This window comes from Solanum tuberosum, unplaced genomic scaffold (assembly GCF_000226075.1).
Source record: "Solanum tuberosum cultivar DM 1-3 516 R44 unplaced genomic scaffold, SolTub_3.0 scf00058, whole genome shotgun sequence".
Classification (NCBI taxonomy): domain Eukaryota; kingdom Viridiplantae; phylum Streptophyta; class Magnoliopsida; order Solanales; family Solanaceae; genus Solanum; species Solanum tuberosum.
Genome location: NW_006238982.1, coordinates 1,509,153 through 1,533,386, shown reverse-complemented (window position 1 = coordinate 1,533,386; position 24,234 = coordinate 1,509,153). Strand labels below are relative to the sequence as shown.

Here is a 24,234-nt window from a genome sequence, read left to right as displayed (position 1 = left end):
ACATCACAAAATGCTTAATTCCATTACAAAAGAAAGGTAGGGTTTAAAGGTTAGGGTTTTTTACTTCCATGTCCCAGCTTATCAAAAAGCTTATTTTACAGCTACACGAATATTACTAACGTGTTTAAAGATCACAAGTTTCAAAAAAAGTAATAGCACCCACAAATATTATAATATGTTTAAGATCATGTGTCAAATGTTTTCATTTTTTAATTAAGTTTTGTGTCAAGTCAGACTATAACAATCAAAGTAAAACGGAACGGAGGGGAGTAGTAAAATTAACCAAGCAGCGGTAAAATCTGGGGTACAACAAGAATTTCGAAATACGAAGGTAATGAAAACCCAAAATCTGACACCAATAGCGCAAAGCCTAAAACTTCAAATTACTTACTAGCTACCATCGTGAATTGAATGTTACCACAGCAACAAGAGTGATGCATTGGAGTTCTGTTAACAGCCTGATGGAATCAATGGGAAATTTTTCTGATAACGACAAATCCGGAAGCCAACACTTTAAGTTGTTCCTTCAATAAAGCTTTACATGTATGATCTATAATCACCGTAGGATCGATGTATATGAATTGAACTGGGTTAAAACCTTCCTCCATGCCACAAAGTTCCCGGAACCTCCACCACTCGATGTAAGTTTCTATAACGGAAGCTCATTACAGAAGCTTATCAAGTTTAGCTTCCAAATCCTGCATTGAAACCATCTTGACAAGGTCTTGTCTATCCTCAGGTGTATATTCTTTTTTCAGAAGGGATAGCACTTGAACGTGTGCTTCCAATATATTAGTCCTGCACAAATATGAAAACGGAATTTCAGGCTCAGAATCTTTTAAATGATAAAGAAGTACAAAATACAGAATTTGCAACAATACAAAGCATGACCTTTACACACGGAAATTAAATAAATGTGTTGTTTGTATATTTCCTTAATGCTTTGACTTTAATCCACAGAATTTAAATAAATGTGCTGTTTTTATATTTCCTTAATAATTACACCATTCTTGTAGAAAGCCAACGTCATCAGTTAAATTTTCTGGCACGCCACCTATGCAGAGGCTGTAGCTTATTGCAACCATAAATACATAATGAAAAGGAATCTGGGACAAAAATTTCAACAAGTTGTCTCTCATTAGGGAATGAACAAGATTATGCCTAACACTTCAGCATGTGTTTCACAGGCTAATACCCTTGGACCGTGGGTCATGGACTCCAGCGTTTCTAACCATATTTTCAGTGATAAATCACTTTTTTCAAATATTATTTATTCTCTGTCTCACTGTGTTGTTACTTTAGCCAATGGGATCTAACCAAAAGCAAAATGAGTTGAACAAGTTAATATTTATCCTTTGTCACTCTAAACTCTACTCTTTATGTTCTTGGTTGTCCTTTTAATCTTGTATCTGCCAGTCGTGTGACTTGTGCCCTATATTATGACATAATATTTCTTGATGATTCTTTTGTTATACAAGACCACTGAACAAGACAGACGATTGGCTTAAGAGATGAATCTCACGGCCTCTATTACCTTGCCTCTCCTAATTCTTCCACAACATGTCTAATTATAGATCCTCCAAACATTTGGAACACCGAGTTTATAGTGCCTAGTTTGTCTGGTCTATCCACATTAGATTGTGAGTCGTGTCAACTTTGAAAACACACCCACACTATCTTTCCACATAGTGCTCAGAGTCGTGCACTATTTTTTCATTAATTCATTCTAATAGTTGGGAGCATAGTAGAGATGGTTCAACCTTAGGGTGTTGTTATGTCATTAGCTTGTCATTGATGATTATTCAAGATGTACATAGATTTTTTTAATGAAAGATCATTTGAAAGTTATTTTCTACATTCAAGAGATTTTGTGTTGAAATACATCATCAATTTGAGGTTTTTTTTTCGTACTTTTCATAGTGATAATGCCTTAAAATACTTATTCTCTCAGTTTCAGCAGTTATGGCTCACCATGGAATTGTTCATCAGATATCTTATTCATACACCCCTTGGCAGAATAGGGTAGCTGAGAGGAAGAGAGGTACCTCATTGAGACTGATCACACTTTTCTCATGAATCGTATTCCTTATTCAATATTGTCTACTTGGTTACCTCTGTACTCTCTTCCACCTCGAGTTTTTGAGAGCACATTTATGTTCATAACTTAGCCCCTAGAAAAGATAAACTAACCTCCGAGGTCTCAAATGTGTCTTTCTTGGTTATTTTCGGGTTCAAAAGGGGTATCGTTGCTACTCACCAAATCTTTGTTGGTAACTTATGTCAGCTAATGTGTCACTGTTGTGGATGCATTGGAAGCTAATTGAATTAAGTATTTAATTATTTTCTGAGTAGCTTTCTTTATTATTCTAGAATAGGATTTATGTTTCTTCGCTTCATAAGGATTAAGTTAAGCTATAGTTATTAGTTTGGAATAGAATTTAGGTTTCCTACTTTCTAAGGATTAGACTTCCTACTATTGTAATGGAAAAGGATCATATTTGCCCTTGTACTCTAAGAAAAGAGCTATATTTACCCTTCGTCATACTTTTTTGATATATTTGCCCTTGGACAGTTAGTATGATGTCACCACTTTTATCTACGTGGCACTAACGTGGCTCCTACATGGATATGTTTTCATTATAATTATAAATTTAATTCCTATTTAATAATTTATCCACCTAATTTGCAACTCGGCCCGCCGGTCAACTCAACAACTCGGTCTGGGTCAATTTACGCTGATTCAGCATCCTCCGATTCGTCGTCGTCTCTCTCGTTACAACCTTCGATGCCATCGTTCCATCGCGTGTTGCAGTTGTGCTTGAAGTGTCGTTGTCGTTACTTCGTGTGCTCTCGCCCTTGCTTGCCAAGCCTGAGCCTTTGCGCTCAATTGCATTGCACGCGCCTCTAGTTCGGTGTTTCGCCGCGCTGCTTACTCCATCTCTGCTTCTTTTTTCTCTTAGCCTTTGTGTCATTAGTTCCTCCACTGCTCCAATCAGTGCATGGTAGTAACATTGCTTTTTCTCTGCTTACATACGCCTCAACTGCTCTCCTTACTGAGAGGATGGTTACTGGGTTTTTAAATTGGGTAGATTAGATTTTATTAAGTGGGTCGGGTAAACTATTAAATAGGAAGTAAATTATTAATTAATTAATTAAAATATATCCATGAACGAGACATGTAAGCGCCACGAAAGATGATAAAAATGGTAACATGATACTAAACTGTCCCAGGGCAAATATGTACCTAAAGTTGGATGGCAAGGGCAAATATATCAAAAAAGTATCACGGAGGATAAATATATAAGAGTACAAGGGTAAATATGACTCTTTTCCGTTGTTATAATAAGACTTCCTACTCTCTTCCATTGAACTCTAAGGGGTCGTTTGGTTGGGAATAAGTTATCCTGGAATTAATTATCTCGGGATAAGTTATTCCACCATGTTCATGAGATAACTTATCCCATCACTAAGATATAAATGATGAGATAAATAATCCAAGGATTACTAAATACCTCAAACCAAATGCAAGATAAAATAATCCTGCATTTTATTCGGTGATTATTATATTTTATACCTCACACTAAACGTCTCCAAAGGTTTCAGCCTGTTTTTAACGAGCTTAAGTTATATACAAAATAGGTCGATCTAGGAATTCGAACAAAGGCAAGGGAAAGTTGAAGTCAATTGATTTAGATTTTCTTGTTCATCACCCTGCGACTCAATCCTTCTCTAAGAATTCTAACAATATGGTATCAGAGCCTGACACTATGGGCAATGAGATCAATTCTAGATTCCAAGAACAGGCAATCACAGAAACATTAATGGACTCTAAACTTACAGTAATGGAATAATGCCTCGACAAAAGAGTTGTCCAAATCATTCAAGAATAGTTTTTTTAAGAAAGGTAACATTAATTCAAGAATAATTTTCTGACTTGAGAATTGGCTCCACAAAACCAACAACCCAAGGAACTCAGTCGAGTAGCGCCCCAACGACAGATAGACCAACAAATCCTCCTACTAGAGGCAACACACTGCCTATTCAACTGGATGATCAAAATCATCCAACAAATGGTAATTCCCATTCGATAGTACCAAGGTATACAAGGATGGATTTTTCTACTTATTACGGCACAAACGAGGCAACGACCCACCAATTTGGGCATATCGTTGTGAACAATTTTTTGAAATCAACATACAATGGAAGCAGAAAAGGTTGGAGTAGCTAGGTTTCACATGTTGGGAGAAACACAATTATGATAAACTTAAACGAGCAAAGGGTCCAATGAGTTGGCAAAAATTTCAGAAACGTTGTTTCCAACGATTTGGATCTCCTGAAAATAGCAACCCAGAGGGTGAATTTGTCACGCAACGGCGGACTGGTACAGTTGAAATTTATCAACGTCAATATCAAGAAATGCTTCCTAGGGCTGATGAGCTTATTCCAAAACACTTGCACGTATGAATATTTATGGCAGGGTTGGATGATTCAATCAGATTGGATGTGCACCATCTGACTTATTAATGGCCATAAGTGTATCCAGGGCTTTAGAACAAAAACAACGGCAAAAAGTAAGTAATATTAGCAAGGGGGCATGGCAGCAGTCCTGACAAGTCTTGGCAGAACAATAAACTCGAAAAAATCTGCTACTAGTTTAGTCGACTCATTTACCTCGAGCAATACCCAATACAGCAACCAAACCCCTTTTGTCAAGCGATTAATGCATGCAGAAATGGCAAAGAAGAGCTAAGGGATTATGCTATAATTGTGACGAACAATATTCAGCCATTCACCGGTGCAAACGACTTTTCTGGCTGGAATTGGATGATTCAGCTGACAACACTATTCTAGAAGATCTGGATGATTGCCATAAAAGTCAGGCCTAAGGACAAACTCTTTCAACGTCGTGGGTGGGGGGGGGGGATGTTGTGGCAGCGTTGGAAGCCAATTAAATCAAGTATTTAATTATATTTTTAGTAGCTTTCTTTATTATTATAGAATAGAATTTATGTTTCATAGCTCATAAGAATTAGGTTAAGCTATAGTTATTAATATGGAATAGGATTTATGTTTCCTACTTTCATAAGGATTAGACTTACATATTGTTGTAATAAAACTCCTATTTAAAGGGGTTTATGATCAATAAATCATTAAGTCGTATTTTAACTAAAAAAAGAAAACCAAGAAATCAGGGTTCTCTCTTCTATTAAACTCTAAGCTTTTTGCCTCCCTTCAACAAGCTGAAGTTATATACAAAATAGGTTAATCTAGGAATTCGAACAAAGACAAGGGAAAGTCGAAGTCAACTGATTCAGATTATCGTGTGACTCGATCCTTCACTAAGAATCCTGACAGCCACAAGCCACATTTTATAAGTCTCGGCCTTTACGTCTTCTTTTGATCATCCTCATATCTCTAAGGTCCTATATCAACTTTTCCCGACTTATCATTGTCATCTGTGTCAAGCATCGAGCTCAAGATGATTCAAGTCCTGCAACAGACCATGCACCTACCACGGACTTGTCTCTTCCTAGCCAATCGATTACACTTTATACAATCCACTTGTAATACTAACCCCGACTATACATTTTTAAGTTATCATCGAGTGTCATCATCCCATTATGCCTTTGTATCATCATCTATTTTCATCTTTGAGTCTACAGGTGAAGCACTTTCTCATCCAGAATGGTGAGAGGCCATGATTGACAAGATGTCCGCACTGCATGCAAGTGGCACTTAGGAGCTTGTTTATCTTCCCTTATATAAATCTATTGTTGGTTATCGTTGGGTTTATGCAATCAAAGTTGGTCCAGATGACAAGTTGATCAACTTGAGGCTCACCTTGTTGTCATGGTGTACTTGGATATTTGGGCTTTGATTACAGCGATACTTCTCCCTCGTGGCTGAGATAGAATAGGTCTGTTTATTTCTTTCCATGGTTGTGTATCATTGACTCTTTATCAGCTAGACATTAAAAGTGTTTTTTTCTCCACGGCGACCTTGAAGATGAGGTTTATATGGAGTAACCACCTAATTTTATTGCTTAGGTGGAATCTAGTGCTCTTGTATATCGTTTCAAACCGTCTCCACATGCCTGGTTCGGTAAGTCTTAACACATTTATCCAATTGTTCGGCATGACTTGTAGTGAAGCTGATTACTCTGTGTTTTATTGACATTCGACTCTCAATCAGTGTATTTATTTGGTGGTTTATGTTAACAATATTGCTAATACTAGCAATGATCAGGACGGTATCACCAGTTTGAAGCAACATCTCTTTCAGCACTTCCAGACTAAGGATTTGGGAAGATTGAAGATTTTTTGAGTATTGAGGTCGTTCCTGTCTAGGTCACATATTGTTATATCACAACGGAAGTATGCTTTAGATATTTTCTGAGTAAAATTATGTCTTGGAAAAGTAAGAACTTAAGTATGGTTACTCGATCTAGTTTGGATGAAACAGTTGCTCAGAGAAATGAAATTTGAAGAAATCAATCAAATGGAACTTGTATGTGATGATCAAACTACCTTTAATATTGTGCCAAATCTGATGTTCCGTTGGAGGATTGAACACATTAAGATTGAATGTCACTTCATCCGAGAAAAAGAAATACTCTCAGGCTGCTAAGTTGCACAGACTCCTCACTTTCGATGTCAGACTCGTGTCGACACGACATGGTGTGCGTGAGGGATATGTACCGGATATGATCAATCAATTTTGGATACTTTAACCAAAATAGATAGAGAAATTTGACACAGATAAAATGATTTCTAAAATCAAAACAAAAGAGAGGGTGAAATCATAATTTAGGTTTATCTTTTTTTATCATCAAAAGATATTTGTACTAATAAGTTTGCAATCAGACGGTGCTTTAAAGATATTTCCAAATCAATATCATTGTCGAAGTGCAATTAACTCAAGAAGTCTACAATGGTTTCTATATGATTTGTAATAGTCATGTTACACCTAAAAAAAATAGTAAGGAGGTGCATTTGTACTTAATAATAATCATACTCAAACTTGCTCTCAAAAGGTAGTGCATTCCTTTCCTTCCAAATAGTCGACCATAATTCCGACATATTTTATAACTCTACTTAAAAGATATTTGAATTATTTTTAGCAGAATCCCCACACTTGTATCTATAACTAGATTCATACCCCCAAATCTTAAAATTAAAATCATAGAGGATCCAACCTCTAGATCTGCACCCGTATCCGACACCCGCAACCGAGTCCGAGCAACTTAGCTCTTGGGAGATACTGTTACAAGTTTGTGAAATCAAATAATCATCTTGCACGTATTTTCACCTAGTCCCTCACTGGTCCTCATATTAGTAAATCTATAACAATCTTGGTATATATGTCTTACATGTAAAAGTACTGTAACGTATGGGCTCATTGTAGTAATGTGGTTTACACAACTCAATAATATGTTCCTGTGCCTTTACTTCTCACAAGTATAAAGATTTAAAAGATAAACAAACTAAATAAGTTCTATTACGCTATAACTGCACAAAAGATCTTACTTAATGGGTTTGAAAAGTATTGCACGTGTCGATGAATTCTGCAGATAGAGCCTCATTTTTACCAACACCCTAGGTAAATCTTCATCCATTGCTGTGTTGACCTGTGCCAAATAAATGGATCAGCATATAAATCGAAAGAGAGGGAAACACTGATTGAATAACAAAAGATCAGCAGGCATGATGTTTGTTGATTTAAAACCAGTATAATTGATTGGTTTGGTTATTTTGGTTGATTCAGCAATTTGTGTAAAACAAAATCAGTGTTGCGCAAAGGTGTTTTCTTTAATTCAAGAAAAAATAAGCTTATCTATCTGTTTACCTTCTGAAGGAGCTCGGCAATCTTTTCTGGTGAAGCAAAAGCATGCTCCTTGAGTGGTTTCGCAATCCCAGACTCCAGTTTTTTATTTTGACTACCAGATAATGCAACTTTAACAGCCGTAACCTATAGACATTTCATACCGACTAGTTAAAATCTTAAAAATGAATATTCATAAGGAAATCAACAAATCTGCAAAGGCATTAAAAAAATCAGTTTTCGACTCTTACACTTGAGCTCACAACCACATTTAGACCTCTGATTACAAGTCCTATTACTTCTTCCCATGTCCATCAGTAATACGTCTCAGGTCAAATAACAATGAAATTGATTCACCATAGGGACAGTGTGGGGCCATACCACTACCACCCAATGCAAAACCCAACAATGTCGAGTACAATTGTGCTAATTAAATCACTTAAGGTTTTTGTAAAATAGAGGGTCGCATTGTATTGAAAATCAGCAAAAAGACACTGATGGTAGCCATATTTACAGATTCCAAAAAAGCAGAAGTATGTCCTATTTCATTTTACAAGGATTTTATGTTGTCTAGTAAGGAATCAGCATCATATAATTTCCTCTCATCCCATATAGGTATTATTCCTCCAACATTCGTCCCTACCACCTTAACACACTTCTCACAATACTACCTGACACCGCCATTTCAGTTTCTAAAAATAGTGTAAATTTACCCCCATTCTCTTATGCCTATCTTGATGATGACCCTTTTGTTCGAGTCACTCATCCCTCTCGTTTTACAACTATTTATCCTAATATCCATTGACCACATCTTTTATTTCCCCCTATCCTCACCTCCTACCCCTCCTTTCCTTTCCCCTACCCCTATTCCTCCTTCCATACACCACTATGTTTCCCCTCCACTCTGTCACCACCTAATTCCTCTTCTCAAAGTTGTGTCAAGACTTGCTGCACCACCACGTCCACTTGACACTTGTTCTACATCATGTAAGGGGTTCAACTTCACATAAATCTACTAGACTTCCGAAGTTAAAATATTTATTCCTGGGTCATTTTGTTAACTTCTTCTCCCTTCGATGATTGCTATAGGTTGAGGATGTTCCTCCCTTCCATTTGAATTCCTCATTTCCCAATTCTTTGCCCAATGCTAGAGCCACCACATGTAACAATTCCTTCGGAACAAGTGTTTTTGACAGTTGCCCCCAATTATTGACATCAGTATACTATCCACTCAGCCCATCCACCACTTCCACAAATCCCTCAACCTCCTTTTCCTCTTTAAGTTTAGGTAAACCCGAAGAGCACTTAAAAGTTGATGAGAACTCGATTAATTATTTATAAATAGTTCAAAGTTACACTTATAATGAATAAGATTACATGGGATGGAGAAAATGTTCTTCATCAGGAGAAGAAAAGGTACAACAACACACCCAATGTTAATCCGACAAATGGGGTCTGGGGAGGTTAGGTTAGAGTGCACACAGACCTTGGGAGGCAGAGAGATTGTTTCTTATAGGCCTTTGGCTCATGAAAAAAGAAAGAGAAAGTAAAAAAGCCAAGGAGAAGAGAAGGTACCCCGACAGAAATCGTTAATTATTAAAAGAACAAAGTTGAAAATGTTGAAAGATTGCTCCTACAAATAAAGAAGAGAACAAAAGATGAAAATTGAAAACAATACTAACCTTTGTCACAAAAGAAAGCAATGGTTCCACAACTAACTTAGTAACTGACATAATGAACTCCTCGCAAGTAGTTTTCAGGCTTTTCTCCAATTCCTGCATTCAAAGAAGCTTTTTACAAATTGAACTTCTAAAAATTTTGTATTCACCATTCATATAGCCATCTTTTCACCCTGCCCAACTTTTTCCCGGGATGAGGGTTGATAAGGTTACATCTTTCCATGTAAATGTCAATACCCTTGTTACAAAGAAAAGGAAGAGGGCAAGCAGATGGTAAAATAAGAAGGGAAGGATAACAAATCATCAAGCATAACTGGACAAAGAGGACATAAACCCGTTTTACTACCCTTCCACCTGTACCTAACTACAAAAATTACAACATATCTAGTGTAGTCCCACCAAGTGGTGCCTGGGGAAGGAGGGTAGATTCGTAGAGTGTACGTAAACCTTACCTCTACCTTAGAGGTGAGGTAGAGAGAGGTTGCTTCCAATAGACCCTCGGCTCAAGGCAAAAACAGTTCAGAAAAAGACTTGATGGAAGTACAAGAGACAATAGATAGTAACAAAAACAATAGATAGTAGCAGAACAGTACTACCATAAAATAATTACTATAGTCAAACTACACGAAACCATAGATAGTAAAAAAAATCGAATAACAAGAAACTACAAGAGTAGTACAACAACCACTGGTAAGGGAAACAAGACAATGCACTCCTACCTACAAGTATGGATGCACTCCTACCTACTAACCTTCTACCCTAATTTGTGTCCTCCTCAACACCTTTCTATCAAAGATCATGTCCTCGGTAAGCTGACACTACAACATCCTATCTTATCACTTCTTCTCAATACTTCTTTGGTCTACCTCTATCTCTCGTGAATCGATCTATAGCCAACCTCTCACACCTTTGCAATAAGGCATCCATGGATCTCCTCATCGCATGCCCTAACCATCTCAACCTTGCTTCCGACACCTGGTCTTGAATATCCTCATTTTTAATCTCATATCTCCTAGTATACCAGCACAGCCATCGCAACATCCTCATCTCCGCCACTTTCATCTTTGGAAGGTTAGAATTATTGACTGACCAACACTCTGCCCCATACAACATAGCTAGTCTAACCACCACTCTGTAGACTTTACATTTAAGTTTAGGTGGCACATTTTTATCACACAAGACTCCGAATGCGAGCTTCCATTTCATTCACCCTACATCAATATGGTGAGCGAAGCCTCTTCAATCTCCCCATTTCCCTGGATAATAGACCCAAGATACTTGAAACTACCTCTCTTTTGGATGGCCTATGTATAAAGCCGCACTTCTACATTAGCCTCATGCATCACATCACTGAATTTGCATTCTAAGTATTTAGTCTTGGCCTGATTAACTTGAATAATTTAGACTCCAAGGTTGGTCTCCAAACCTCTAAGTGATTTTATTTGCCATAGAACAAATGTGAAGAAATAAAATTGCCTTAACAGAATAATTGGGATAGAATACCAGTCCGAAACCAATTTTAAGACCTTTGCATGATCTTGTGCATTCACAAATTTGTTGTAATGGATGCATCTAGGAATTTCACCAATAATGTTTGATGGAACTCCAATTTGGCATAAATTGATAATTTATTTGATTTATCAAAAGAAAGATTGTGAAGCTCATGAATGACTAAGAAAATTGACATGAAAAGAACAAGAAAATACAAAGGCATAATACATAAATGTGCCCTTTAACTTGGCCTCGGTGGCATCTATGTCTTCCAACTTAGGGTGGACAAGTAAGCACCTAAGCTTGCATAAAATTGAATAAGTAGACACATGAGTCCAATGAATGAACTCAAAAAATTCTAAAGAAGAATAAATGGATTTATAATAAAAAGGATGCTATAAATATTCTGAAATAAGCATCGTATGTGTATTATGCCACATATGACATATGTATCTACTTGTTCAACTTTATACAAGTTTAAGTGTCTAGTCCACACCCAAAGTTGGAGGGCATAGATGCCAATTGAGGCCAAGTTAAAGGGAACGTTTATGTATTATGCCAAAAAAACAAATCTAAAGAAGAAATGGAACTGAACGGCATCCTAGAAACACCTGTCCAGATAGAATTTACCCAAGGTCAGAAAATTAAGCATGTGAATGTCACTTTTTTTCCATCCCTGGTTGTGTAGAAAGGAAGATGAATTCCATGAGAAGCAAGTTCCCAAGAAAGGGCATGATGGAAAGAAAAAAGCTCATCCGGTGAAGTTGCAGGAGCTTATAAAAGATAAGGAAGGTGGGGGATTAGGTGTGAATTTTAAAATTCCATAGTAGAAATATGCAATGATAGTAGAGAGGTTGATAAAAGTGTCAGCTTTTATCCTTTTTGGAACCTGGGTTCCTTGATGATAACAGGGTGGATTCACAGATTTGGATTGCTGGTGAGGATGGCAAATTTTCAGTAAAGAGTTGTTATAGTTTAATGCAGAGCCAAATAGGCCAATGGGACTTGCATTGGCATTGGAAAATGTCGTGGAAGTCCTTAGAACCTCTTAAAGTTGCCTGTTTTGGTTGGATTGCAACCTAGGGAGCATGCTTAACTCAGGACATGTTGCAAAGAAGAGGAATTCATTTGTGCAGCAGATGGTTTTGGAGAAGTCCCAGGAATTTGGAGAACATCTCTTTCTGCTTTGCAGCCATATACAGCAAAATATGGGATCTTTCTCTGAACACAAGTGGAGTGCATTGGTTGAAGCCAAGGAATGTGAAAGATTTGCTGATATGTTGGCAAACTCAGAAAGTCAGGAAAAATCTGAAGAAAATCTGGAAGACTATGGGTGTGTTCACTGTTCAGTATGGAGGATTACCAATTTTTCATGTTCGGTTAGTCAGAATTTTTGGTAAAATAGTTTTTCTAGGAAAATAAATTCCTAAAAAAAAAGGAAAAATGACTTTCCAAGTGGAAGTAGGGAAAACAGATTCTACAAGTGACATTTCATGCTTATTGTGTCCTCCACGCCCTCCAACACACCTCATCTCTACCCCATCCTCATAGCCCCCGCCCCCACCACATCACAGCCCTACCCCCACCTTCCATAGTATTTGTCTAGATTATATATAATATTTTTTACTTACGTAAGAACACAAAAAAATAAGTAAGAAACCCACTTGGTATCTTTTGGACCATTGGCTGGAAAGAAATAATAGATGATTTTTTTAGAACCAAAGGAGCCACCTAGCTTTTATAAGAAGAGATGTCTTCAAAATTTACACTTTTGGTGTAAGATATAGTAGATAGCTTAGATCAGCTTATGAAATTTATAGGTTTTTTGGGATGTAACTGGTACAATACAGCTATCCAGGAACTTCTAATTTTCTGTTTACCTCCTTGGTACTTCCTTTAATGAAACCTTTACCTTATCTAATAATAATAAAAGAAAACAATAAGGACCATACCGCACCCCAAGTGAATTGAACTAGTAAGGGTTTCTATGGGACAAAAGAGGCCCAAAATGTTTTCATAAAGGCATACATGATACTCACCTGCTAAATTGGAAGAGTCAATAGAAGTCCGTGCATCATTAAGACAACCCCAAAAACACCGAATCAAAACCACGGTTAAGATTTATATAGGGAAAAAAAGGACCCACGAAAGTTAATAAATGATACTCTGTTAATTAGAAGAAACATCTTGCATAGGCTATCTTATCACTCTAAGAAAGGGCTAGAACATAACAACTATATAACATATATGTTGGTATTTTTAAGAGATAGTGCAGAAAAAAAGGGTTGAAATTGTCTCTCATTAATTTCTTCAGCAAAAAAAGTTTCAAATAGCCAACTAACACAATATCTGCATAATTTAAAGTTCAAACAACCTAAAATATCTCAACAACTAAACAAAACCTAATAGAAATTTGAAATTTAAATCATCCTAAAACTTGCAACTTATTTTGCTAAAAGAAAATTACTGAAACAACTAAAAGCATTTTTCAACACTCCTCTGCTTCAGTTGTTGCAATTTTAGAAAGTTGCTCCTCAATTTTTTCTTCTATTGTTTGTGCTTGAGGATTGTTTTGGGCATGTTGAACTTGCACACTTTCATCTATGTTGCTCGGACTCTTCAAAAATGTCAAGGGGTGCTTGTCGAATTCGCCAAAAGTAGTGTATTTTTGGAGAATCCAACAGCGGTGCGGCATTGAAAGTGAAGAGTCCACGCAACTTAGACTTATGTAACATAATTTTCTTATTATTATTTTTCTGCTTTTGGTTTTGTGCTTAAAAAACACCCTCACTAACTTTGTCTTGACCGAAAGCTTTTATGAAAATGCTTGAACTTCTACATTGATAAGATTTGGAATAAGTGTTTGTAAGGATCGTTCTTCCATTACATCATTCCATAAATCACAAGTTTCAAAATATGATTTCATTTTCACGAACCAAATCTGATAGTTTTCATTGGTGAAAATTTGTGAGGCATTGAAAGAAAGATTGTTGCTTGCCATAGTTGAAAATAGCTTGTGCGTTGAAAATAAGCACGGGTTGAAAATGGGTTAAAAATAGTCCTAACAGGTTTAAAGTGGATTGAAAACAGCCCTGAAGGTTAAAAGTGAGTTGAAAATTTTGCCTTGACGGATTAAAAATGGGTTGAAAATAGTTCTTTAGAAGAACTCACAGATCCACTGTTGGCTTTCGCTTAAAAGATGGGGCAGCAGAAAAGGGTTGAAAATGTCTCTCAGTAATTTTATTAAGTATAGGAGGGCTTTAAATAGCCAACTTGAAACACAATATTTGCATAATTTAAAATTCAAACAACCTAAAATATCTCAACAACTAAACAAAACCTAATAGAAATTTAAAATTTAAATCATCCTAAAAACGTGGCAACTAATTTTGCTAAAAAAAAATTACTAAAGTAATTAGTAACTAAAAGCAATTTTCAACAATTAGGTATTATCTCAACCATGACCCAAGCGCCAATTCTTTTTGTTTAGAAAAAGAATCTGAAGCTGTCAACAGAATTAGACCTTCAATGTTGAACCAACGCTTGGAGAAGCTCTCAAGCATCATTGCTTTAGCCAAATAAACTTGTAAAATTTAAAGGGTAGTTACACTCATGAGGTATCTTTCGGGGATTTACACGTAAAATGTATGGGAGGGACTCGAAAATGGGAACTAGAGCTAAAAGGGTGCTTAGATATCAAAAGAACTTACAAAAGGAGTTAGTTTACAAACAGTCCCAACAGAGCAAAAATGGGAAGATCAGAGTGGTACCAGAACTCCAGAATAAGGGAGCACATATTTTCTGAACATGTGGCCAATAACAATCTATCAATTTAAAAAGGTCTTAAATCAAGGGTTCTCAGACCTCATTAATCATTATCAACATGAATAAGTCAGCTACTGCTAAACAAGGATTGACAGAGCTCTTGAAGGGACACTCACTAGAGTGTACAATGTATTGCCACTCACTGTTCAGAGCTTGAGAATACATGCTTCCTAGATGTCTTCTTTTTTTCTTTTTAATTTGGATTGTGAATGAACTATGGTATTCGACATCAAGTATCTTATTCAATATCCTCCAATTGTTTACCAATCTATGGTATCAGTAAGCAAAGAACTAAGGAACAGATTGCAGACCAAAAAAGTGAAATGATTTTGCAACAGGTTGAAGATTATATTGATTAATGAATTTCCGTGAACACTTCTCTATACCATAATTCACCTATGTGAAATAACCTCTTGAGCAAGCATAACCGGTCCCAAGTACGGATAAACTAGGAGTGTGATGCAGGTAAATAGTTAGAAAAAAAGTTGTCAAATTATGACTACTGTTGATAATAACAAGTTTGGAATTTAGGTATAGATTGATTATTTAAGTGGTGATTGTTTATACAGAAGAGTCACCCAAAATGCATGAAGATTAATCTTTTTTGATGAGACGAGAGAGCTAAATAAAAATAACTACAATCCATTAATACAAAAAGCTGAAAACTACTGTAAACTAGTGGAGCAAATACCTTCTTGGCGTCAATTTGGCTTTCCAAAACTCGTGGAGATAAAGTTCTAGCTAATGAAGTTGATCTCGACCAGTCAAAGATTGATGCCTGACCCCTTAGAATCCGCCTCAGATGCTCCTGGAAATTTATAAAAGAAAATCTTACAATCTAACAGTCAATCAAACATTAATCTAAAGTTAAGAAATTGGGCACATGTAAGCATGAGATTTGAAGGCTTAAACTGATGGTCCCTTCCACTACAGAATAGGAGATAGTCAATGGCCTTGAGATGAGATTAGACAATCTTTTGATTATAACCGAGAAATCCCTGAGGATCAGTTACGCACGGCTCAAAGCTCAGATTTGAAGGCTTATACTGATGGTCCATTCCACTATAGAATTATTTTTTTGAGAAGGTAATCATTTTGTTAACAAATGGGGGGAAAACCTCGTATACGACCCGTATATCAAAAGAACAGAACCTACATCAAAATATGGTTCTCAACAAAAGAGATCCAATCCTCAATGCAAATAGGAACCTCGAAAGTACACCAAAAGAAACACTACTCTGCAATTATACAAAGCCTTGCTCCACCCCTTTGAATGCCCTCCTATTTCTCCCTTTCCAAATGACCCACATGATTACCAAAGGGGCAACACTCCATGCCCTTGAGCTTCTGTTCCCCCTCCTATGAGTCCAACTTAGTAAAGCCTCCTTCATTGTGCCCGGCATTCAACTTTGTCATGCCTCCTTCACTGTGTCCGGCATCACCCATTGCATCTTAAACAAGTTGAGGCCTGAGGGTCACCCTCCATAACCAATTAGCCACGTTGTTTTTCTCCTGCACTCTTACACATAAAGCACCAACTAACATAGGTGATCCTCATCTTCCTCAAATTTTTCGCTTTTAAGATCACACACTTCCCGCCAACCATACAAAGAAACACACCTTCCTCGCAGCTCTAGGGATCTAAATAGAGCCGTAGGGGAAAGTATCAATAGATAATGAGCATGCTCCTCTACCTTTCTCCACTTAAATACCAGACGGTTCTCATATGCAGCATGGTTTGAACCCTTAGTGTGCGCCTAACCCACATATCACGCACTACACATCTTACCATTAGACCAAAGCTTAGCACCGAGGATTTTGGACAATCTTTTTTGTTGTTAGGTTATGATGACCTTTTCTCAGATGTATTGGAATACTTTAACATGGGCTCATGGAAGCCTTTGATGAGTTCCACAATAATGGGGGTTATACACTTTGAGTCGTTCTCATTTTCATTTATTTTCACATTGTTCAATTGTTGAGAATTGTGGCAGAGATCATTCAGCATCTTTGGTGCAGCATGTATACTGTTGTCATATAAGCTTGTTTTTTTTTGAGGCAAAAAGGTATCTTTATATTCAATAATAGCCAAACTCATCATCCAAAAATTGATGAGAATGAATCAGTTGCAACCCTTCTGGGCAAGGCAAAAAACATAGACACTAATCCATGTGTCCTAACATATTTCCTACAAAATCAACAAAAAGTTCTATTTCCCTCAACCATATCCTGTTTACACCAAAAATAAAGCAAACTAAGGCAGTTTTTGATTTTCTGAATGTTGTTAATCTCGTCTTCAAAGCATCTTGTATTTCTTTCCTTCCACAAAGTCAACCAAATGCAGGTTGGGATCAGATCCCACCAGTCCTCATCTGCTTCTCTTCTCCCAGTCTCTTTCCAACTGATCAGCAAACCTTTAGTGGTCTTAGGCATCACCCAGCACACTCCCAGAATACATAAAAACATGTTCCACAGTTTTACAGCTGTTTTGTAGTGTAGAAAGAGATGTTTTTGGGAGTTTTAAGTCATTCCTCGAAATTCATGTCAGAGAGAAGATATTCTTCAGCTGACAAGTCATCTAAGCATGTTCTTTGCATCAATTTTTGGGTTTTGGAATATTCTAGCAAGACCAAAACTTTATGGAGAAAAGCAATGTTTGGAATCGTATGATGCATTTGGTTTGAAGGAAATACGAGAATATTATTGGACAAGAATGTGTCTCCAGCCTATGTGTAGGATAGACAATTATTTTTTCATACCAGAGCAAGATCTTTACTCCAGCTACATCATTTGGACTTCGGAGATTATTTTCCTTTTTGGTGACAGGATCTTCAGGGAGATTGGGAGGCACCTCTGTTTGGAATGGCCTTACCCTACAACCCCCCAATCTTCCCTGCATTTGGTACCTGAGAACTATTCATCTACAGCTTGACATTGTATACATACAAGTACACCACTGTCTTCACAATCCTGGATAGGATCAGAATCTTATACATGGGATAGTCTGTTACTTGAGCATTCGCACTATCTGACTCAGTCAAAAATTGTGAAGGAAGCAATTTGTAAGTTTGACTCCAAGTTGACCAAGATTTTGATTGGAAATGACTTGTGCTTCAATTTTACTGACAAGGAAGGGAAAAATTAACTCTCAACACATAACTGTCCTGATGCAGCATTCATTTATGAGCAGTGTCACCCAGAGTTACCATAAGGATTAAATCAGGGAAATTGTGAAGGAGACAAGGGTTCCAAACTTGACAACAGAGATCAAATGGGTTAGGGTTACTTAGTGTGAATTCACTGAAGTCAACTTTCCATTTCTTCCTGATTCCATAAAAGATGATTTCAGTCTATATTGAATAGTGAGGAGAGTAAACCCTGCCTTTATAACAAACTGGAAAAATATCCAAACAGAGCCTCTTCTCCAAATCAGATAATGTAATTATCAAAGGAAAATACATCTGCAGCAGAGAAGTGATGGACAATGAAGAAATGAATACCAGCATAAATAGTAGATACTCAATACTCACCAACAAGTGCGAAAAATCAAGCTCCTTATGCGTGACTGAAAATTCTATGTCGAATGGGGCAATCTGGAAGGCACCTTAAGTTAGAATCCTGCAGCCATGACAAGAACTAGGAATTTCAAAAGCAAGTAAGAGAAACCTACCTGCTCCCTCAGGATGAGTAGATGCTTTATTAGGAAAAGTTGTGCATCCATTGATGACGATCTTTTGCCAATAAGTTTGCTAGCTTTCTGAAGGAATTAGAAGTTCAGCAATAACAAACAGCATATTGAACAAAAATTACGAATGATACACATTACAAATTTTAACAGCATAATCAGCAGAAAAGTCAAATACATGAACTTCAACTAAAGAAACTTACTTGAATGGATAATGAGCAGAACTCTACAGCTTCCTGAGAAAGAAAAAGAGTAAGGTTTCAGTAACATCTGGCTACGATTAGAAGGGACATTGATAGCAAAAGTAACTGCTTACCTGAGCTAATCCAGTAAAAACAGCTGATTCTAGAGAACAGTACAGTTTTGATAGACATGATACGGTTTTCTCCAGGGGAGGATACCAGGTTCCAGAAACATCTTGGATTTGTTCAGTCTGCACCAAATTTAAAATAAGGAATCAGAGAATATGGTGCAAAGTAGCAAAAGAAAAAAAAACTAAGGAGACATAAAATATGGTGCTAAATCGCAGAAAATCATGTTTAACAGAAAAGAGGCAGGAAAAGTATCAGCAAAAAAACAAATTCAAGTTACATAAATCAGCATAAATCAACTTATTCTATTCTAAAACAATTTTATTAATATACACCAAGTCTTTGAGAAGGTTTCTAAAGCAGCACACTTGACCTATTGAAAATAAAATAACCAATTAAAAGATCTATAGTCTATACTAATAGAAATCCTAAAACTCTTTCTTATAAGAGAAGAATTTTAATATACAAATTCCATCAGACCTCTGATTCCAATTTTTAACCTTTAACTTTAATATGGCTTGCTTTGTACTGTGCAATATATGTCACCCAACTAGAATCACAGGTCAAAAAGAGTCGGTTCACACCCTTGAGCAAGATATTAATTTACAGAACCTCCATATATCAAACTGCAACCTCCATAAGAGAATGCAAACTTCTACACCAAAAAATTACAAAGACCCCCCCAAAAAAAAGATAAAGATAAAAGCTATACTAGCCCTTACTTCCTCTAAAGATATATGTTACAGAAGTCAGCTGAATACCCGTCACAGGACAAAGAGTTTGGCACTTACAGATGGTGAATCCAGTTCTGCTGAAACAGATTGCTCCAACTTTTTAGGGTAATCCAGATCCTCGTCTGAAGGAAGGTAATTTGCAATCTGAAAACAAAGCAGGGAAAGAAAGCAGACCAAATTATTTGTAGACCACTGGTTACTTGTGAGGAAGTTCAAGCATACAGAAACCAAACATACATGTGTGCTCCTTACTCCAGCCATCCCAACTTATATGGTCTAATTCCTTCTCTTATCAATCCCAACTTATCATATTTAATAGACGACATTTTTCATCTCCATACAAATCCATTGAAACTCCTAGCAACAACTACTACACCTCACTCCAAACTAGTTGGGGCCAGCTATATGAATCATCACTGACCATGTTTCTCATTTAAACACATCTCAAGCGAACGTTATACAACATTGAAGCTCATACCACTTTGCATTATTAATCCAAACAAACGATGCACGGAGTAGAAAATGGAAATATGGCAGGAAGGAGAAAAGATTAGCTCGGGAACCGAATGAACATTGAACAAATATCAAATCAACAGTACCAAAAATAAGGTAAACACGAAAGAGTTTCCTCGTAATGATGCATAGGCCCATATTTTTCCATAAACTTGTAAATAAATCACATGTTGGGTGCTCTTTTTGTACCTAGGTAGCACAATCATGGTGCCTTTTTATAAAATTATTCTAGGCTATAAAAAAAGAGAAACTATAATCTACAACCTTCTAAAATTTTCATTTTTCCTATGTATCTCCAACACTAAGAGGGTGTTTGGATTGGCTTAAAAGTTGGTCAAACCTACTTTTAAGACAGTTTTTGACTACTTGAAGTGTTTGGCAAATATAAAAATAACTTAAAATGAGTTAGGAAGTGTTTGGCAATATTAAAAATAGCTTAAAATAAGTTTAAAATGACTTCACATAAGTTCAAAACCAAAAGTAGGTCTCCTCCTACTTTTTATTTTTTGACTTAAAAGTCATTTAAGTTTGACTTTTTGTTTTTGACTTAAAAGCTACTTTTTTTAAGGCAATCCAAACGGGCTCTAAGTGAAACTAAGTATTTCAGAAAAGGATGAAGTACATACTAGATTCAAATTCCAAAAGGTTACTCAACATCACATAAATTGGTATAATTCACTCGAGAGCCTCTTGGATATGTCCAACTGTCAGAAGTCTGCCACAAAGCATATTCCTTCCACCGCGCAAGAGTCAACTTTCGAGTAAGTTATCATGATAAGCCGATCATAAGAAAGAATGGAAAATATAAGTGCTTCAAACTCCAATGAAGAATTCCTCACTTTCACTAATGGGTGATTCTGTTTGAAGGTACTACATATCACAACAATGGAAGATAGTGCAGCTAAGAGAACAATAAAGAGAAAAGCTAAGCTATGAGCAACAGTATATAGTATATACCATGAGATAAAACCTGCTTATGTTTGCAAATAAATGAATGTTCCATCTTTAACCAAAATCAATGCAACAGGAAAAGAAGGCCTAATTTATCCAGTAACTAATTTTGGCACTATTCATCTATCCATGAGGGTGCTGATTAAGTGATAATATTATCTCATGTCCGAGTAACAGATAAGTCGCCAAACAGCATTTAAATAAAATGCCCGAGCAATACTTGGGATGTTACCTCATCACGGATATAGGTGCGAGCACGAAAAGTTAATCGCTCGTGAACATCTGCTAGAATCCTGTCCAGCGTTGGACGTAGCCCAGCCAATGACTCCCCCCGTCTGCTCAGTTGTTCTCCTAGAACTTCAACTTTGAGGATATCAACCAGTTCACAAAGAACATCCAGGTTTGTTTCGTGAATAAGTTTAGGACGCAATGTATCATAGAGGAAAGTACACCTGCAGTTGGTAGGGAGGTAATTGTAACCTTAAGAGACATAGAGATCAAGTTACTTATCATCAAAAAAAACAAAGCTCAAGTTCCAGCAGCTTCAGGGGCATATAGATAATACTTCCTTTGTCCCATTTTATGCAACACATTTTCCTTTTTAGTCTATCCACAAAAGAATGACAACTTTTCCTTTTTGGAAACTATTTAACTTTAAACTTACATTTTTACCCTTAATGATATTATTTATTGTCACACAAATGTAACAGACCACAACAACAACAACAACATACCCAATGAAATCCCACTAAGTGGGGTCGGGGGAAGGTAGAGTGAACGCAGACCTTACCACTACCTCGTGGAGGTAGAGAGGCTGTTTCCGAAAGACCCTCAGCTCAAGGGTACACTAAGTGGATCTGTTATAGACCACAAGTTTCAAAAGTCCCTTTCTTTTTTAAACTCCGTGCTCAGCAAACACCGTAACCTAAAATAGGATGGAGGGAGTATAATGTGTCAACGCTTCATTAAACTGCTGTAACTGGACCAACTGAGAGATGGGACAGGAGCACATGGATTTAGATGCTATGCACAGAATATTCATATAATGTTATGCAGAGGACATAAGCTCAAAAACATAACTTCTCATGGACTACATAAATAAGATTATTTATGAATAAAGGAGGCAAGTAGAAATATAGCTTGAGAATGCAGGAGGCAGAGAATATCTGATTGCATATCTCCGATTACTAGAATGGAGCAAAGATAAAAGTAATGTTATCAAGTGAACCAAATAACACGTTCCATTACCTTTTTATATATAAAAGGTACATGTTTCACTGCTGATTAAACTTACTACCACTGAAATCTGCCATTAGATTTTTTTTTTTTTTTTTGATAACCGAGAAATCGGTCTGTGACCCGCCCTTTGGACCAATCACAGCCTTCTAAACTCGATGGATAATGGGCCCACCCCTCTACAAATCTGCCATTAGATTTGACTGTCAGTAACCGTAACTCCCTCCATTGATTTTATCTAATCACATTAACTTGACAAGAAAAACTATAAAAATGGTAAAGCTTATATTCTAGGTCAAATTTTGAATGATAAAAGCGCAAGGCTTTATGTCTCTCTGCCCCACAATCAGGAAGGACATACATGTAAGTTAAAATACCCAGAGAAGGAAAAAAGAAAATTTATGAGCCAAAAGAAAGGTACAGGTATAATGGACATCTCGTTTCATATATCACCCATGGGGGAAGTGTTCAGGAAAGCAAGCGCTTCATTGCTTTAAGCAGTGTTGCAAAGCGAAGCGAGAGTTCAGCGCTTCAGCCAGCTGAAACGAGGCATGTGAAAAGAAGTGGCCGCTTCTGGGCTTGAAGCGTGATGCGACCAGAAGCGGTGAAACGAGAAAAGCAGCGCTTTTATTTTTTTAATTAGCAAGTGGTCGATTTTAAAGAATAAAATAAGGTGCGACTTGCCTAATCCTTAAGAAATTAGAATAGTAAGGTTTCAGTGTACTCTTTCCTTCCAGTACCTTTTCTCTTTTCTTTCTTCGTGTTCTTCTTCTTTCTTCTTTCTTCTTTCTTCTTCATTCTGGTGCAGTGACACTGCTAGCCTAGGATTTTCTTCTTTTTTGCTACTCTTTTCATTACTTGGTTTTCCTTTGCCATGTATAGCTTTGATTATTTAAATTATATGTTACCGAATTTTTTTTCCTCAGTGATTAAATATATATTGCTGAATTGTTTTGTTTCTTAACAATGACTAAAATGTTGAATTTTTTCTTAATAATGATAAAAAAATAATGTTGATTGTTTTTCTCAAATCTTATCCGCGATGTAAAATGGCTAACCCGGGATGAAAATATGGGAAAAAAGTTGGTGAGACCAATAGTATAACAATTGTATGTCTGTTTTGTGACAAGGCAAATCAAGGGGAACCTTTATTTAGTTTTTAATATGATTTTTTTCTTATATATTTTGGTCTTTTTTCTTTTAAATTGGGCTTCATTTCAATGAAGTGAGCGCTTCACTTAAAGCGTGAAGCGGGACCTTGTCGCTTTTTACCGCTTTGCACTCCCCTAAACATTGCATGGGGGAATGACTGGAAGCCCCAAATAGTGAGAGAAGTCAGCATATCACAAAGAAACACATCACACGTAGTAACTGACAACAATTAGGTTTCCTTAGGCCTCATTTGTTTGCATCTAATGATGGTCTTAATCTTAACCATTCATATCTCAATCATTAAGTCCGTTTGTTTTTTAGATCTGAATCATTCAAATCTTAATCTTGAAATATTTTTGTTAGAATAGGAATAGGTTTATACAATCCTATTAGAATAAGAATAGGTTTATACAATCCTATTAGAATAAGAATAGGTTTATACAATCCTATTAGAATAGGAATAGGAATAGAAATAGAAATAGGAATACTAAATAGTATCCTACTTAGTAAAGGATTGTATTGTAGTGTCTATAAATAGGGTCTCAATGTAGACACAACAACAATTCAATAATATTCTTTTCCTATATTTCTCACATGGTATCAGAGCCTCTACAATCTTGGTAAACAATCAAAGAGCTTCCGCTGCCGGCGGGTAGCTATTATCCATATATGCTGCCCGTGGCCAACGATTATGTTAGCAAAAGTTGGGTCACCATGCATCATTCTAGTGACTACTTTCTTATATCTAATTTGTGTAGCACCGTGCCATCATTCCGGTGACTACTTTCTCATATCTGATTTGTGTAGCACCGTGCTATCATTCCGGTGACTACTTT

General features: G+C 36.6%; 1 protein-coding gene across 1 annotated transcript in view; it reads right to left on the bottom strand.

Annotated features, from left to right (window-relative positions):
• Positions 1-188: 188 nt before the first annotated feature.
• Positions 189-24,234, bottom strand: part of LOC102588118 (conserved oligomeric Golgi complex subunit 3) — a 40,522-nt gene continuing 16,476 nt past the window's right edge. Inside the window, exons 16-26 of the mRNA XM_006344495.2 lie at positions 21,243-21,462; positions 19,604-19,690; positions 18,818-18,934; positions 18,705-18,737; positions 18,487-18,573; positions 18,347-18,409; positions 15,508-15,624; positions 9,504-9,596; positions 7,846-7,968; positions 7,527-7,627; positions 189-798 (exon numbers count right to left, since the gene is read on the bottom strand). Coding sequence (XP_006344557.1) covers positions 666-798; positions 7,527-7,627; positions 7,846-7,968; positions 9,504-9,596; positions 15,508-15,624; positions 18,347-18,409; positions 18,487-18,573; positions 18,705-18,737; positions 18,818-18,934; positions 19,604-19,690; positions 21,243-21,462 — 1,174 coding nt within the window. The 3' untranslated portion in view covers positions 189-665. The remainder of the gene's footprint in view (positions 799-7,526; positions 7,628-7,845; positions 7,969-9,503; positions 9,597-15,507; positions 15,625-18,346; positions 18,410-18,486; positions 18,574-18,704; positions 18,738-18,817; positions 18,935-19,603; positions 19,691-21,242; positions 21,463-24,234) is intronic.